Source organism: Gekko japonicus, unplaced genomic scaffold (assembly GCF_001447785.1).
Source record: "Gekko japonicus isolate JY-2015 unplaced genomic scaffold, Gekko_japonicus_V1.1 scaffold1305, whole genome shotgun sequence".
Classification (NCBI taxonomy): domain Eukaryota; kingdom Metazoa; phylum Chordata; class Lepidosauria; order Squamata; family Gekkonidae; genus Gekko; species Gekko japonicus.
Genome location: NW_015170318.1, coordinates 386904 through 404321, shown reverse-complemented (window position 1 = coordinate 404321; position 17418 = coordinate 386904). Strand labels below are relative to the sequence as shown.

Sequence of the window (17418 nt, the reverse complement as noted above, 5' to 3'; positions counted from 1 at the left end):
GAGAGAGAGACTGGGGGGAAGAGAGAGAAGGGGGAGAGAGAGAGAGACTGGGGGAAAGAGAGAGAAGGGGGGGAAAGAGAGACAGAGACTGGGGGGGAAGAGAGAGACTGGGGGGAAGAGAGAAAAGGGGGGGAGAGAGAGACTGTGGGGCGAAGAGAGAGAACGGGGGGAGAGAGAGAGCCTGGGGGGAAGAGAGAAAAGGGGTGAGAGAGAGACAGAGAGAGAGAGAGACTGGGGGGAAGAGAGAGAACGGAGGAAAGAGAGAGACTGCCCCCCCCTCGAGTATCGCGGGTCCCCCTCTTGTATAGCTATAACCTTCAAATTATCAGGAAGTGCCTTTTGAAGCTTAGTATGTTCTTCCATATAGTCAAGAAAAGAGAACCGACGCTCCAAATAATCTGAATGACAGTCCAGATTCTCCGCCAAGGAAATAGCATCGGATATTTTGTCCATGACCAGGTATTCCCATAACTTATTGAACCACATATTCGATAAGGATTGTATACTACTTTGCCAGTGCCTAGACACTGAAGCCTTGGCTGCCACCAACATATGAGAAATGGGACCTTTCCTGACAGCAGGTGGACTATGAATAACGTAACCAAATGAAATGACTAAGTCCTTGGAAGCCTGCCTGGAAGACGTCGCCGGGGCTCACCTGGGGCAGCTGTTCAGGCAGCCAGTCAGAGACGGGCTGCCCACCGGCTGCATGGATGAGGTCAGCACCGTCGATCAGAACCGCCAGAGTCTGCCGATGCTTCAGCGACTGGCCCACAGAATGGAGGAGGGAGTTGAACTGGACCACCAGCCCCCTGCAAGAAACACCAGCCGTCTTTTGGCAAGAGGACAATGCGTGTGGCCATGGAGCTTCCCCAGTCAGGGGCACAACATGCAAACTCACCAAGGGGGACCCCCCTGCCCCCCAGAAATAAGACTCCTATTTTGTATTCTTAGACGCTTCAGACGTTTTCTCAGTGCAATTAAAGCACCCGTGCTGCATCCAATGCAAAGGTTACTTCCTCCTCTCCCGGACTGAACTCCAGAAAACAAAAAACGGAGACTGCGCGTTTCCAGCATGGAACCGGGGAAAAACCAGCAGCACAGGGCAGCTGTGGGTAAGGCCTGTGATGTCACACATACAGCTGGGACAGTTTTGCAACTGTTTTTAAAGGGGGTGGGCGGGGACAAAGCGAAGGAGGTCTGTACCATCAACCTGAACACATATACAGCTTAAGAAACACTATACAGCGCACCTAAACTTACTAATGGCTGACCAGCATTTAACTAGCCAGAACACCCATTTCTAAGCAGGTGTCAACTCATGGGTGAACAGTGCAATGAACTGAATTAGCTGTTGCTGTTGCTTTTTAAAGTACAGCACTTACCTTTACCCTGTGAGAAAACAACCATTTCCCACTGTCCTCCTTCTCCGCTGTGCATATAAGAATCTGCTTTCTCCCCCTGACTCCATCTGGAGGTATCCGCCGGCGGCTGCTTCACCAGCTTCCTCAGCAGGGCACAAAGCCGTCCTAACACGACCTGGACGTTGGCCTGATCGGGCCGGGCCCGCGTGAAGTGAGCCACAACGTGGTAAGCGGGAGCGGGGTCTCCGTGGCGCGGGGCCTTTGCTCGGAGCTCCTGGGCCAGGGCTGCCTGCGGGGGAGAGAAGGAAAAAGCTGGTGGGGTGTAGCAAGCCAAGCCAGGCAAGCTGGGAGCCGCTGTCGCCCTCAGGCTCCAACCTCAGCCCCCCCCCCATCAGTGAGCACTCCTCGGGTGGCCACAGCCAGGCCACTGTGGTGCAACTCCCCATTTGTGACGGAAACCCCATTCAGACAAACTGTTACCTCAGTAACACACAGGAGGAGAGGGGAAAGAATAAGAGTACAGATTCCTCTTTAAAGAGGAATACCACCCTTGCCCTCTTGGTTCATATAAGCCAGTGGTGGCGAACCTATGGCACGGGTGCCAGAGGTGGCACTCAGAGCCCTCTCTGCATCACCCCAGCCAGGCCCAGACCATCATTAAAGTATCGAATTCTCTGCCAAATAATTTTAAGTCAATGAAAGCATTTGGGATTGCTTTCCTTACTTTGTTTGGATCATCTTAAGTTGTTTTTTCTAAAGTAAAACCTCAGTATTCAGGTTAAATTGCCGTGTTGGCACTTTGCGATAAATAAGTGGGTTTTGGGTTGCAGTTTGGGCACGCGGTCTCTAAAAGGTTCGCCATCACTGATATAAGCATTAAAAGGAGCAAGGCAAATTCGTTTCCAGACAACATGGCTTCTCGTCCCATAGAGAAACAGCAAGGATTGTGGGGTATCATCATATGATTTCATACATCGTTATCCGGGGGAAGTAGGGGAAGAGGGGGTGACTGGTATACAGACTCCTCCTCTTTCATTCTGCTCACACTTTTTCTTAAAAGGTTCTGGAAAGTCCCCCTGGAGGCCTTTGGAGATACTTAACCTGATTTGCCTCTGTTCATGCAAACAAATCCCACCGGGATGGCCTCACTAGGGCCCCTTCTACATTCTCCTTTTAATCTGTATTTGCCATGGTGTATTCCAAGCAATTCTGCACGAAAATCGAAGTCAACCCTCTTTTTATTCTGTTTCTTTTTCCATTCGGCACTACAATTGAATCCAACCTTCTTTTAATTCTGTTTTTCCCCCCACTCTACATCACATTACCTCCCTTCAGTGGTCTGCTCATTTTCAGCCCCTTGTTGCCCTGGGGTTTTTTGGATGCTGCGGACTTAAATCGCCCCAACTTGAACACTGAGAAAGTTTGGAGTGGCAGGCAAACGCAGAAGGGACCTAAATTTTCTAGGAGGAATGCCAAGATAAAGATCTAACACTAAACAACATTGGCATGCTGGTTTTTGAGTTGAAGGAGAAGCTGTCTTTTTATACCACGCTTTTCTCTAACCCTAAGGATTCGCAAAACAGCTTACAATCACCTTCCTTTCCCCAGAACAGTCACCTGATGAGGCAGGATTGGGCTGAGAGAGTTCTGAGAGAACTGTGACTGGCTCAAGGTCACCCAGCAGGTTTCATGTGGAGGAGTGCAGATTCAAACCTGGTTCTCCAGATCAGAGTCTGCCACTCTTAACCACTATACCACACCGAGTACCCAAAATTCCTCCCATAAATCACCTCAGTCATCCTCATAACAACCATGTAAACGTTAGGTCAATATATCTGCAGGTGCAGAGGCCATAAAGCATTACAGGTGAGGAATACCTCTCCCCCCATCTCCCTCTCCAGAAACCTGTTAGCATTTAGGGAAGAAATCAAGCAGGCTAGTTTTCCAATCCCCTTTATTTATCTCTCTCTTTAACTAACTCTTGACATTCCAAGGACAAGGCATACACTCAGTCCCCATCAGGACTTGGGGGAGAGGGACTTTCAAAAACTTTTGCAAACTATATATTCTACTGCACCTGTAAGGAATCTCCCAAGAATGTAAAAAACCCAACGTATTCCGTGGAAGCCCCAACCCCCCCTTTTCTGTCTTCATGATCAGTACACAATCCTGTTGTTTTCTGTTTAAAGGAACAAGCTGGGGATCCATGGGGAATATGGAGGTGAGGGGGATAAGCCATTTAGAAATTCCCTGCACGGACACTCAAATCTCCCCCTCCAGTACACCATGAGAGGCCTGATACACCATAGCCAATGCCTCTGGGGGCAGGCTCAGTCCTCATCAGGCAGATTTTTAAACAATGTTGCTAGCAGCAATGAGATTTGAACTGGGGCCCCCCCACCTCAGTTCCTTAGCCAGCACACTAAAGCAGCTCTCAAAAAACCCCCGCAATTAATGGGCCAGAACAGATCAGGATGACGTTGCTAGTAAAATTACTGCGCTCCCACGATACGGCTCCAGCACTGTTTCTCTCTCTCCTATTTCTCAGGTGGGACCCTTGTGCTCACCAAGAAGACGGTCTTCCCTTGCCCGCATTCGCTGCTCACAACACAGATGCTGCCTCCGCACAGCTGGGCAGCTGTGGCACGGAGAAGCTTTGCCCGGGCACAGAATCTCTTCTGCTGCAACTCTTGGAAAGACTCCTGCAAGATACTTTCTTCTGGCTCCTCCGACTCACCGTTGACCTTGGAACCGTCTCCCTGGGAACACAGCGATGGAGATGGGACAGACATTATATATATATATATGTTGCGGTGCTCATCTCCGTTTCAAAGCCGAAGAGCCAGCGCTGTCCGAAGATGTTTCCGTGGTCATGTGGCCGGCATGACTAAACACCAAGGCGCACGGAATGCTGTTACCTTCCCACTGAAGTGGTACCTATTTATCTACTTGCAATTTCTTGCTTTCGAACTGCTAGGCTGGCAGGAGCTGGGGCCAGAGATGGGAGCTCACTCCATCATGCGGCACCCGGGTCTCGAACTGCTGAACTACTGACCTTCCACAGCCTGCAGTTCAGCGTCTTAACCACTTGAGCCACCACAGCTCCACATAGATAGTGATGGTATATAGCTTCAAAATGCAGAGATTTAAAGAAAAATTATTCTGTAAAAGTTATTCAGGTTCTTGAGTGCCACAAAATGGGAAGTGGGTGGAGGGCTATCGCTCAGTCAGTTAAATGCTAGCTAATTAATGGGTCTCTCTAGGAAAAGAAATCTGTAGCTTTGGTACTACCACCAAGAATGTGCTGCACACCACACAGTGGTAAGGGAATGCAAAACAGAACCTCTGTTGACAACTCCAACTGTTGGAAAAGAAAATGAAATGCCTAGGAGTAACAAATGATATGATTAAGAAAGAATACAGAAACTAAAGACATTATAAGACAAATTTTAAAATGTGTAAGGAAGTTGGATGGCCGCGCAGGGTTTGTTTGACACTCCATCTGGGAATTGCCTTCTTGATGCAACTGCCAAAATATTTTTATCAATTGACAGTCCCAAAACTAAGAAAGAGTTTTTACTTTGGCAAGACTGAATGGTCTTCCATTAGCAGTTTTGGAGGGCAGGTATAATAGAGTATCATACTCTAACAGAACATGCAGATGCTCATATGATACAATCGGAACTATTGGACATATGATTATGGAGTGCCCTATATTTGATGAGTTGAGGGCTAATTTAGTCACCCCTTTACTTAAAGATATGGAATTGCTAAATGCACAAGCCCAGGTGTCATGACTACTATTGGATACCAATGGTCAGTGGCGAGATTCATAGGCACAATAATCAAATACAAGAGAAATAATACTGAGTAAGGTCTTTTTAAATATTTTTGGTTCTAATTTCTGCTTACGGTGATAGCCATATGAGCAGTACTAGATAGACAGACACACACACACCTTCAGCATGTGTCATAGTTAGGCAGCAGTTCTCAAATTATCCCGCTTGTAGAGTTCCAAAACAGCACTCTGAATTCAACCGAAAAACTAACTGGAAGTCTGTGCTGCTGTTTTAAAATTAGTGTACCCAGCACTTACCTGTATAAAATGGTGAAAGAGGCTTTCCCACAAATCCCGCAAGATTTTGGCACCAAATTCCTCAAGACCTTTGACATAGGGCCGGCCCTGGGCTACTCCACCCCACTGACATGCGTACCTACGAAGGGAGAGGGAACAGCACAGATGTTGCTGGCTAGAGGGAAGAAAGGAAGTTCCCTCACTGCAGCCGCTGACTTCTCTTCCCCTTTACCTGCCAACCGAGGCCAGAGCCTCGTGCTTTTCAAGACGCTCCTTCAGATCCACCATCCGGTCCTTAGCCTCTTCTGACTCAGCTGCAAAGTCTGCCCTCCACGCTTCAGGTACCGACCTGCCAAGAGAGAAATGGGAGCAAAAGGGTATAAGTTGGTGATTCTTAATAGGGGCAACCTACAAATTTGGAGGAGGGGAGCATTCAGAGCTTTTGGGGTCAAATGGGGAGCATTTCAAATTTTAGGTGGTTCTTTCTCCCCACTTGCAATGGCTTCTAATAGCCAGTGGGGGAAAGCTGTTTTATACTGCTTACCCCACCCTGAGGACAGAATTCTAGAACCTAGATGTCTGCCCAGGCCCTTTAAAAAAGTGGCTCACAACAAACAAGAACTAAGCAGAAATGTCCCCTTCCTCCTTACGGGGGCGGGGGGGGGGGAAATCCCAGCAAAAAAGAAATATACTCCACTGTCCTAGATGAAGTTGCCTTCTTTGGACTGCTAGTCTTTAATGTCCCGATTTGTGTTTACCAATAAAGTTGCTGTGTGTTCAATGGGCAGTACTGGATAAAAAATTAAGAACCGTTAAAAGAACAGGATGTCCTGACCTAGACGGCCCAAGGCTAGTCCAAGTCTGTCGGATCGCAAAAACTAAGCAGGGTCAACCCTGGTTGGGCTCCTTTTTGTAGCAGGAACTCCTTTGCATATTAGGCCACACACCCCTAATGTAGCCAATCCTCCAAGAGCTTACAGAGCTCTTTCTTACAGGGGCTACTGTAAGCTCTTGGAGGATTGGCTACATTAGGGGTGTGTCACCTAATATGCAAAGGAGTTCTTGCTACAAAAAGAGCCCTGCAGAGTATCTGGATGGGTGAACACCAAAGAAGTCCTTGGTCGCTATGCAGAGGCAGGCAGTGGCAAACCCACCACTAAACGTCTCTTGCCTAGAAAACCCTCTGTGGTCACCATAAGTCAGCTGCAACTTGAGAGCACTTTACACACACAAACACACCCTAGAACCGCTAGCCACAGTTTGGCACTAGAAAACATCCTGATTTCCCAGGTTTGGAACAATCTAACACTAGTAATGCTGAGAGCTTTGGTCCCTTGTTTTCAAGGATGAGAAATTAGTATTTTATTGCTGAAATTTGTATATAATTGTATCTCTAATAACTGTTCTGGTTTTGCATTATGTTTGTGTCTACAAAGCATTTTGGAACTTTTTGAAAATTTACGAATTATTTCAATGTACTGAGACCCAATTAGTCGGATATTTTATAAATTCTTTCTGGACGGGATTCGAATAAATAATTCAAGATGGATCCAATTGCAGATGCCAGTTTGTTGGATAAACCTGTTAGGTCCTGTGTTGAAAATTTCCCCCCCTTCTCTTGATTTATTTGGATTATGTTTTGTTATAGCTTCTACATTACACTGTTGTAACCAATGGAGCATAGACAGTTTTTCACTGTGATGAAATAAACTAAGTGTTGTAAAATTTTCCTATTAATCAAAATTTAAATTTTTAAAAAGAAAAAAAAGTCCAGATTTTGTTGGAGTTTGCTTTCAAGATCTATGTCTTCAAAGAATTTGGGTGCTTTGATGGGATTTGCCTCATCTTAAAAAAACCTGGGGGACTGGAAGGATTTGGAAAATGGTGGTAGAGGAGAATATTTCTTGCATCCCTGGGCTACGCAGGCATTGCTTTCGTCCAAGACAAGTAGCCAGGATCCCAGTTTGTTGAGTCACCAGCATGCACCCAATCCCCAGGACCACTCCTATAGCCAGGACTGTGCATAATCCACCATTCTGAAATTTATTTATTTATCCTGTATCTAAACATTGGGTATAGAATCCAGAGAATCCATTTATTTATTTGACATACTTATACCCCACTTCTCAGATGCACTGGCTCTTTCCCACAGAAGCTTTTTAAAAATTTATTACAAAAATCACATAACTCGTTACTACAAAATGTAGTAATCACAGCAAGAAATGGTGACACTGGGGAGTGATCAGGGCAAAAATCTCCTTTTCAGTTATAATCTAAAAAAATTGCCACAGATCAATTCTGCAAAGACAGAAAATAATAAAAAAATCATCTAATTGAAGACAGTGGCATTATCTTAACACATTAAAATCTCTTGGCATTTATACAATACAATTCAAAACAGATAAGCAATTAATTTCCTGGTAAGGATTTACAGCTAAATTTACTTAAACTCGGTTAAAACATTGAGCCAGTTTGGTGTAGTGGTTAAGTGCGCGGACTCTAATCTGAGAGAACCGGGTTTGATTCCCCAGTCCTCCACTTGCACCTGCTGATGTGACCTTGGGTCAGTCACAAGCTCTGGCACAGCTGTCCCTGAAAAAGAGCAGTTTGTGCCAGAGTGCTCTCAGCCCCACCGCCCTCACAGGGTGTCTGTTGTGGGGAGGGGAAGGGAAAGGAGTTTGTAAGCCGCTCTGAGACTCCAAGTGAAGGGCGGGGTATAAATCCAACCTCTTCTTCTTCTACTTCCATAGTACATTACTGGCACGTCATAATGCCCGACCCTGGTGACAGTGCAAAATCACACATCATTCTGGTTAAGGTCAAGGCTCCCTAGGTTGTTGCGCTAGGGTTAAGGTACTCTTCTTAAACTGAAACTCCTCTAAAGAAGCTTTTAAAATCGAAAGACATTTCCAATTAAAAGACATGTGCCAAGATCCACAGTTCAAGATGGACCTGATCAAAAACATGGATGGACGGGCCCCAATGGGAGCCCCAATATAAAACTAGGACAGAAGAATAATGAAGGTTGTTTTTTTAAAAAAAAAACCCCACACACACCCTTGTATTGGGGGTGATGGAAAGTGCTGTCAAGTTTCAGCTGACTCACGACAACGGCGTGAAGTTTCCAAGGCAAGAGATGAACAGAGGTGCCTCTGCCTCTGCACCTTGGACTTCCTTGATGGTCTCCTATCCAAGTACTAACCAGGGACTAACCCTGTTAGCTTCCGAGATCTGGACCATCCAGGTCATCCAGCACACCCTTGTGTTAGGGGCAGGTGAATAATTGACAAGGATCTACATTGTAGGGCAGGGAGAGTATGTGAAGATAAACATGCTACCCAAGGAAGTCTGGTTCTCGGAGATAGAAGAAGGCCCTGGACTTGGCTGATGGATCCTTGTAACCGTTCAGGAACTGAACAGCCTCCAGCTCTGTGATGGAGCGGCCTGCCGGGTATGACTTCAGCTGCGGAGACAACCCAAATCCATTCATTTAGACACCTCTAAACAGCCTCCTGAGGCAGCGGTTCTGTGAGAGCAGTTCTAGGTTTAGTTCTGCTAACCGTGCCTGTCCCTTTATCAACTTCAGTTACTGTTGGAAACTTGACTGAAAACTCCAAGGGGAGGGACTGTTTTTGGTTCTCTTTAAAAACCATTATTGTCATAAGTCAGCCAGTGCTGACTGATGGCTCAGATTTTTCAGACGAAGAGCTACTTGCTAGCCCTCAGTTGGTAATCGAGCAGCTGGCTCTGAGCCAGAAGGAGAACAAGAAGAGATTAGGAGTCACAGTCTATAGCTGAAACTGAGCCAACACCTTGTTGCTCTGAAGCAGTAAACAAGTCTTCAGAAGCCACTCCCAGCCCACCTAGCTCACTCAACATGAGTGCGAGACTCATGGCCCGTCGTCAGCTGTCAATTGAAGAGACGAATCAGTAGTTTCAGGATGACTGCCAAGGAATTGGCTGGGAGTTTAGCTCATTAGCTATAAATTCAGCCAGGAGAAGCAGCAGTTTGTGGACGTAACGCGCATACTTTGCTACTGAGCCACCAACCATGCCGCTACCGGACCTCTGCAACCTTGAACTGGACCTGACAACCGGCTTTTCTGGAACCCCTGACCTCGGACTGCACTTTGACTTGCTGCCTGGAATGCCTTGACCTCAGACTGGACTTCGGTAAACCTGCTCTCTGGAACCCTTGACTTTTGGACTGGGCTTTGGTTACTCTCAGCAATCTTGCCTGTGACCTGCCCTGCTGGACCCCCTTCTGTGCCTCCTGGGGAAGCTACATCAGTACAACTATGTCCATTGATGGAGTAATATAACAGAGTTCCTCCAGACAAGAGAAGCATTTTACACGTCTAACAGTGCTCTCCTGTAACTAGCAGCCATCAACTAACAAAGCTCGCTACAGGAAAACAGGCAACACAGAGAGAGAGACGTTCCTCCTGTCACAAAACACATTTCACATAATTCTCCGTTTTGATTCATGCCTAAAAACAGGAAGCCCCTTATATGCGTGGGTCTCCAGACTACCCCTTTTTGAGCTTCTGCTTGGCACTCTTGAATTCCAATACCATGGAGTTCTCCTGAAACTGGCTGCCTAGCAGAGTCGAAAGTGCCTCTCGCTTACCCACTCATAATGAGGCTCATCCGGTAATGAATACTCTCTAGGGATGTGGCCGTACCGCTCACCAAGGATCCCAATGAACAGGTGGCTTCGTGCAACTTCTGACAAGCAGAGTTCCAGCTGCCTAGAAAGATGACAATCATTACTGAAAATACGCCACCTCTTGCCGTCCCACTCATGTCCTGGAGGTATTTTCCGGAGGCTGAGCCACACAAATAAAAATCAGGCCAGTGGGCTCGAAAACACTCTCAGAATCCTTCACTTCTTCCTCTCAGTATTTAGCTGTATATGACAGTAGGTCTCTGCGTTTCTTTATTACTTAATAGCCTAGTTACCCTTTCTTAATATCCATTTAAAAAGGGTAACTAGGCCATTAAGTAATAAAGAAAGTAAAAAATTCCATTAGAGATTAGGAGTATAAAAAGACTGGATAGCCATTGTTCTGAATATGCCATCTGGCATTAAACTGTGTGGTCTTGGGGACATGAACTGGAGCAAGTGATGCTCTGTCATCTTGGTGCTTGGGAGGGGCCAACAGTGGGAGGGCTTCTAATGTCCTGGCCCCACTGGTGGACCTCCTGATGGCACTGGTATTTCTGGCCACTGTGTGATACAGAGTGTTGGACTGGATGGGCATTTGGCCTGATCCAACATTGGCATCTCTTATGTTCTCATATAACCAAAAACTTTAAAAGAACCAGCGTGAGTGAATAGACTCCAATTTGGAACCCTTGTGAGGTACAGTCTGCCTCCTGGATACACGAACACATTCTGTCATGTTCCGCAGCCAGTTCTGCTCCGGCTGCTCAAGTCTCTTCTTTTACTCAGTCACACACACACACACACACGACTGGTACACCAGTCTCTCCTTCCTTCATACTTGTTTCTCTGGGCCTCCTGTTCAGTGATCCCCCAGCGCAGGTCAATGTCCTCTATTGTCAGGCAGAATTGGGCTGCACGGGCTCGTAATTCAGGGAAGACGGAGCGGATAAGCAGGTCGCGTTCCCCGTGCATGTCCCGGAAGGTGGAAGAGACAAACACTTTTACCGAGCGCCACCTGAGGGAGAGGGTACGAGGGGAAAAGGTCAGAGCTGAGACACCCTGCCACAAATCAACCTACTGCCATCTTCTCGTCATCATCACCTGCTTTTGGGAGCGGATATCAAGGGTTCACCTCCTGCTTCCGGTTTTGCCATCACTGCCCTCCGTGGCTCCAGTAGGCCATGGATCTCGTCAATCTTCCCAACGTGCTCAAGGAACCGGGAACTGCCACATTCAGCCATGAACCTGCCAAACATGGAAGCTTATAATTCTGGGTATTCCTTGTTAGCTGAAACGGGTTCTTATTGCTTCTTCTGGTGATCTCTTCGCCAATGCTACAAAGCTGATCCTGGCAACCACCAAGTGCCATCAGTGCTCACTAAAAGAAACTGAGCCATCAGTGGACACTGAGGAAAGCAGGGGTCATTTCCTGCAGGAGCGCACAGGAGCGGAGCTCCGGCAGTAAAGAGCCCAGGGGGTGGGCACATGCAACAAGCCCCACCCCCTGCTCCCAGCAGCCCTCAGTCAGAGGAAGAAGCAGCCAGGTAGGTTGCAGAGCTCCCCCCGGCCCCCCCAGTCCAAAACAGTCCAGTGGCACCTTTAAGACCAAGTTTTGTTCAGGTACAAGCTCTCCCTCCTCTGTGAGGACAGATCTGCACGTCCCCTCCCCCCAATAGCTAGCAATCCAAAACAGTCCAGTGGAGCCTGAGCAGTGGGTGTTGCCTTCTGACACACTTCCAGTGATGTCAGGGGGTGTGGCATATGCAAATAAGTTGTGCTAATGAGTTATGCTAATGAGCTCCTGCGCCTCTTTTTCTATGAAATGACCCCTGGAGGAAAGACTTTATTGATAACAATCCTCATATTTGAGAACTATGTGTCAAGCAGGTTTGCTTGCTTTTATGCCATTCCATCACCTGGCCCAGAACTCACCTGAGGACCTGCTCGTTGAATCCACCCATCACTACCTGCATGGCAAAATCAGAACTCCTAAGCGGGCTGAAATTGGAAGGGTGGAGGAGAAGGTTGGTGAGAATTCAGCAAAGATGTCGGGCATTCAACCCCCGCCCCTTCTCCAATGCTTCAAAGCCAACCCTAGTAACCACAATGTGCCATCAATGCTCACTCAAAGAAACTGAGCCATCAGTGGCCGTTGAGGAAAGACTTTGTTGATAATAATCCTCATATCTGAGAACTATGTGACACAAGAAGGTTGGCTTGCTTTTACGCAGTCCCATCACCAAGCCCGGAACTCACCTGAGGACCTGCTCGTTGAATCCACCCGTCACTACCTCCACACTAGATTCAAAACACTTTAGGTCTCTGAAATTGGAAGGGGGGAGGGGGGAGAACACAGGTGGGAATTCAGTAAAGATATTGGGCATTCTACCCACCCACCCTATTTATTTAGAATAATAATAAAAATGCTCTAGCCCCCACAACCTGGCTATTTTTCCAAGCTAGAAAAACTGACTGCTTTTTCTACATACGGGATGCCGGAGCAGACGTTGATTAAGAGGAAGTGGGGTGCCACATGACGGCGATAGAGCCAGAGGCATTTGTCATTGGTTAGGAACTCGCCATGTTGGCTCAGCAAGAGAATCCTGTCCACCTGGAGACAGAAGGAAAACAAAGGGGGTCATCAGCACCAGTGTTCCCTCTAAACTGTGGAGTCTTGTGAGCAAACATTCTGCTTTGTGAGCTACTGGCATTAAAGTTGTGAGCGGGCAATTTGGCTGCTGCAAAAATTAGTTTGCCCTGGAGCCATTCCTTCCTGAGCTGAGACAGAAATGTGTGAGCCAGAGGCTAAAAAACTGTGAGCTAGCTCACACTAACTCGGCTTAGAGGGAACACTGAATTCAGCACTGCTTTGCTCAAACAAGCTTTAGTGTTCTTGGAGCGTGAGACTCATCCTCGAGCGAGTCTACTCCTATGAGGCCTGCCTTGGTAACCTGCAAATATAGTACTCATCAACTGCCTTTGCTAAGCTAATGACCGTTCACAGCCGTAATCCCTGCCGGAGGCTCTCTGAGGCTACCATCATACACGGGTTATGAGGATCTGTCTACAGCACCGCCCACCAAAGAGCGCAGCTTTGTGCATACTCTGCACCAATCGATCCTATCCAGCTAAGAAACACCATTGCTGGACGGGACTCCCCACCCTGGCCACTATTCAGGTGGCAAAATGGGCTCGTCAGATACCTCCGGGAAGTTCAGAGATGGTGTGCGAAGGCAGAAATATTCCGCTTTTGTTGTCGGTCCCCACGCACAGTTAATCAGAGATAGGCAGCCTGAATACAAATGCAGGACGCTGCCTTATACTTAGTCAGACCATTAGTCCACCAAGGTCAGTATTGTCTACTGGCAGCAGCTCTGCAGGGTCTCTGGCAAAGGCCTTTCTTACCACCTTTTACCTGACCCTTTTGAACCAGAGATGCCTGGGATTGGATCTGGGACCTTCTGCATGCCAAGCAGATGCTCTACCCTTGGAGCCACGGCCCCTCCCTGACCACAGTTGACCACAGATCTTGGGAAACAATCGCACCATCTCCCCCCCTGCCAACAGCCCAGCTCTGGTTCTGGACTTGCAATCATTCAAGTAAATTAGACTTCTCAGGAGAAATAACACACACACACACCCGCGGCAAGGGTGAGAGATGGCCTACATGGTGGCGAACCTATGGCACGGGTGCCAGAGGTGGCACTCGGAGCCCTCTTTGTGGGCACGTGTGCCATCGCCCCAGCCAGGCCCAGACCATCATTAAAGTGTCGAATTCTCTGCCAAAAAATCTTAAATAAATGAAAGCATTTGGGATTGCTTTCCTTACTTTGTTTGGACCATCTTAAGTTAATGTTTGAGGGTTTTTTTCTAAAGTAAAACCTTTCAGGTTAAATTGCCGTGTTGGCACTTTGCGATAAATACGTGGGTTTTGGGTCGCAGTTTGGGCACTGGGTCTCTAAAAGGTTCACCATCACTGGCCTGCACGTTCATTTGCTTACAGATGCACAAGTACAGTAATATAAACAGCAGGACCTTCAGGGATTGGCTCATTTGTAATTTTACCAGGTGCCCCGGACTCACTTGCTGGCGTCGAGAAGTGAGGTCCCTGATGATATCACCGACACAAATACATCCATCGGGGCTGTACTGAATCTCCTAGGTGCAGGAGGAACAGACAGGAAGTGAGCAGCCACTCAAGGAACGCATGTAGCGACAGGAAGCATGCAAGGAGTTTTCATGCAGGGGGGCTGAAATACCTTCGTGCACAGGCGAGCGCAAACAAGCTACAATGTCAGTGGACATAGACACACCCCAAGAACAAGGCTATTCCGCCTTGGTTCGCATCCTTGGGGCCAACTGATGTGATCAGCTGAACCAAGGGATGTAAGCTTCACCTGCGGCAGGTATAGACACATGCCCATTTGAACGTTCCCCGTAGTAGAAGGCAAGAGAGGAAACGGGGTTGGAAGTCTCTCCCAGACACGGGCTGATTCTGCACTGGCTTTTCCCTCTGTAGTTTTACAAAACCCAGGTCGGAACAGAAATTCCCCTCTGCATTGCATGCCGCTTTCACTTCCTTTGATCATCGGATCTTATGGTACCTTCTGCATAGATTTATGGCTGTTCAGGGGTGACTTCGCAGTCAGTACAGTGTTGCCCCGAGATGTCTGAACGTGGTTTGAGCTGCACTTTTTCCTCCCAGCTGAGAAAATGTGAAGCAAACGCTAGATGCAGAATCGCCCACAGAAAACCAGCATTTTAGGGAGAAGGCTTAGCTAAACACTTCCTGCCCAAAGAGACACAGCTCAAGAATCCATGCCAACCTGCCGAAGGGGAATACAAACTCCTGGGGAGAACAGGAGAGCAGGCCAGTGGCATTTTAATAATCTTTCACCTTCTCAGACCTAGTTTTTTGGGGAGAGGGGATTGGTACACGTGTCCCTCTTTCTCCTCTCTCACATTGTATCTGCAGCCAGTGTTGTGTGGTGTCTAAACATCAGACTGGGGCCAGGTTCAAATCCTGATGCTTCCTCTTTTTTTTTATAAATTTATTTTCCATTTTCCTTTTGCATAACATTGCATAATCCTTGTAGTTTACATTTTCCAATATACAGTACAATTAAAATGTAGACACAAATTCGACATATATCTCATATACATAGCAAAGCAAAGTCTTTATGATTAACATTTTTCGGTAAAGAATAAAAATTGATCTAAAAGTAAATTCATCCTACATCCAATATCCGCTACTAGCATTCCATTCCTTAATGACTAACTTTTCTCTATCTTTAGCCAATCATACACTATTCCCCATCTATTCCAAAAAAATCTCTTCTGGTTCCTTTTTTAAATTCAGTGGGACGGAAACAGTTTCGAACAAATCCTGACTCTTCCAAAACTTCATAGGGTCAGCATAGTTTTGCAGGCCAACCTGCCTTGTAAGGAGAGAATGGGAGAAGGGAGGAAATGTACACTTGTCCTGAAGACAAAACACACTGGCTGGACAGCTGTTTCTCCCCCCCTAAGGAGCCCTGGGATTCGTGATGGGGGGGGAGGAACATCTGGAATTACTAACAGATTTCTTAGCATCTGCAACAAGGCAAGGCACAAGTGCCAGGAATCTTTTGTGTGGGGGGTGGGGGTGGGTGGGCAGCGATGAGAGGGCGGAACAAGTATGTAGTGCAAACATTCCATCCCTCCCTCTCACTCTCAGAGGAATGGGGTTCAGCTTCTAAACAGAAACCATTGTGAATCCAAAGGTACATCAAAGACCTTCCCTTGAACCCCAAACCTTGACTGGCTGACTTCAATCAAGGACTATACAAATGCATTTTGCACATGTTCACAGAAAGGCCCTTTTTTATGCAGATTCTAGAACAAAGGGGGAAGTGACAGCCTTCGGTCCTCAAGTGTTCATTCATGTTACACCCGCTGACCCTTTCCCCACAAACTCTGGAGCAATGCCCCCTCTAAGCTGTGGAGTCTTGTGAGCACAAATTCTACTTTGTGAGCTACCGGAGTTAAAGTTGTGAGCAACCGATTTGGCTACTGCATAAATTAGTTTGCTCTGGATCCATCTTTCCTGAGATTAAAGTTGTGAGCAACCGATTTGGCTACTGCATAAATTAGTTTGCTCTGGATCCATCTTTCCTGAGATGAGGCAAAACTGTGTGAGCCGGAGGCTAAAAAGCTGCGAGCTAGCTCACACTAACTCAGCTTAGAGGGAACACTGCTCTGGAGGTGCTGCAATTTTACTTTAAGTATAAAGGTAAAGTTTCCCTTGCTCGAAAGCCAGTCAAATCCGACTCTTGGGATGCTGTGCTCATCTCCGTTTCCAAGCCGAAGAGCCAGCGCTGTCTAAAGACAGTTTCCATGGTCATGTGGCCGGCATGACTAGACGCCGAGGTGCACAGAATGCTCTTAACTTCCCACTGAAGTGGTACCTATTTATCTACTTGCAATTTCTTGCTTTCAAACTACTAGGTTGGCAGGAGTTGGGGCCAGAGACGGGCACTCACTCCGCCATGCAGCACTCGGGTCTTGAACTGCTGAACTACTGACCTTCTGGTATGCAATTCAGCATCTTAACCACTTGAGCCACCGCTTAATAACAAAAGGAAAACACGCTTTGCTCATGCTCATGCCCCCTCCTCCTCCTCCTCATTATTTCCCATGTTTGAGAATCGAGCACTCCGGACAGCTACCAAGGGGAAAACTCAGATGGAAAGGGGGCCCCCCTTCCAATGTCTCACCTGAGTTTGCAGGTGATGCACATCCTTCAGCACGGCTCCCGTCATGGCGACAGGACCCCTGACGGTTCCCTGATCATAGAGGAGGAGCTGGGCCTGCTCAGAGGCAGAGTACACCATGGAGCCCAGCAAAAAGGCCACGTCCAGTTTCTAGAGAAGCAGAGAGAGCCAGTTTAGTGTAGCGGTTAGGAGAGCACGGACTCTAACCTGGGAGAACCAGTCTGGGTTTGATTCCCCACTCCTCCACATGCAGCTGCTGGTGTGACCTTGGGTCAGTTACAAGTTATTTCAGAGCTGTTCTCTCACGAGCAGTTCTCGAGAGAGCTTTTCTCTCAGCCTAGGGCTGCCAAATGCCCCCGGGGGGCGGATTTCCCCCCGCTTTCAAGCCCCGATTTCCGCTCCCACGGAATCAGGGCCCGGGGGAAACCCCACCCCCGCGTGCGCATCACCCGGAAGTGACATCGCACGCTGGGGGCGTAGCCCCGCCCCCAGCGTGCGACGTCACTTCCGGGTGACGCACGCGCGCCTCAGACGCCGGCCTATCTCAGCCCCACCTAC

The 17418-nt window shown here is 47.7% G+C and overlaps 1 protein-coding gene across 1 annotated transcript in view; it reads right to left on the bottom strand.

The window, feature by feature from the left end:
- The window catches only part of LOC107116170 (telomerase protein component 1-like), a 62151-nt gene that overhangs the window by 27373 nt on the left and 17360 nt on the right, over positions 1 to 17418 (bottom strand). The window contains 14 exon segments of the mRNA XM_015418042.1: positions 659 to 832; positions 1486 to 1653; positions 3932 to 4123; positions 5461 to 5578; positions 5672 to 5788; positions 8778 to 8902; positions 10070 to 10190; positions 10947 to 11123; positions 11210 to 11353; positions 12041 to 12106; positions 12365 to 12430; positions 12598 to 12719; positions 14192 to 14266; positions 16864 to 17010. Of these exon segments, the coding sequence (XP_015273528.1) occupies positions 659 to 832; positions 1486 to 1653; positions 3932 to 4123; positions 5461 to 5578; positions 5672 to 5788; positions 8778 to 8902; positions 10070 to 10190; positions 10947 to 11123; positions 11210 to 11353; positions 12041 to 12106; positions 12365 to 12430; positions 12598 to 12719; positions 14192 to 14266; positions 16864 to 17010 (1812 nt within the window).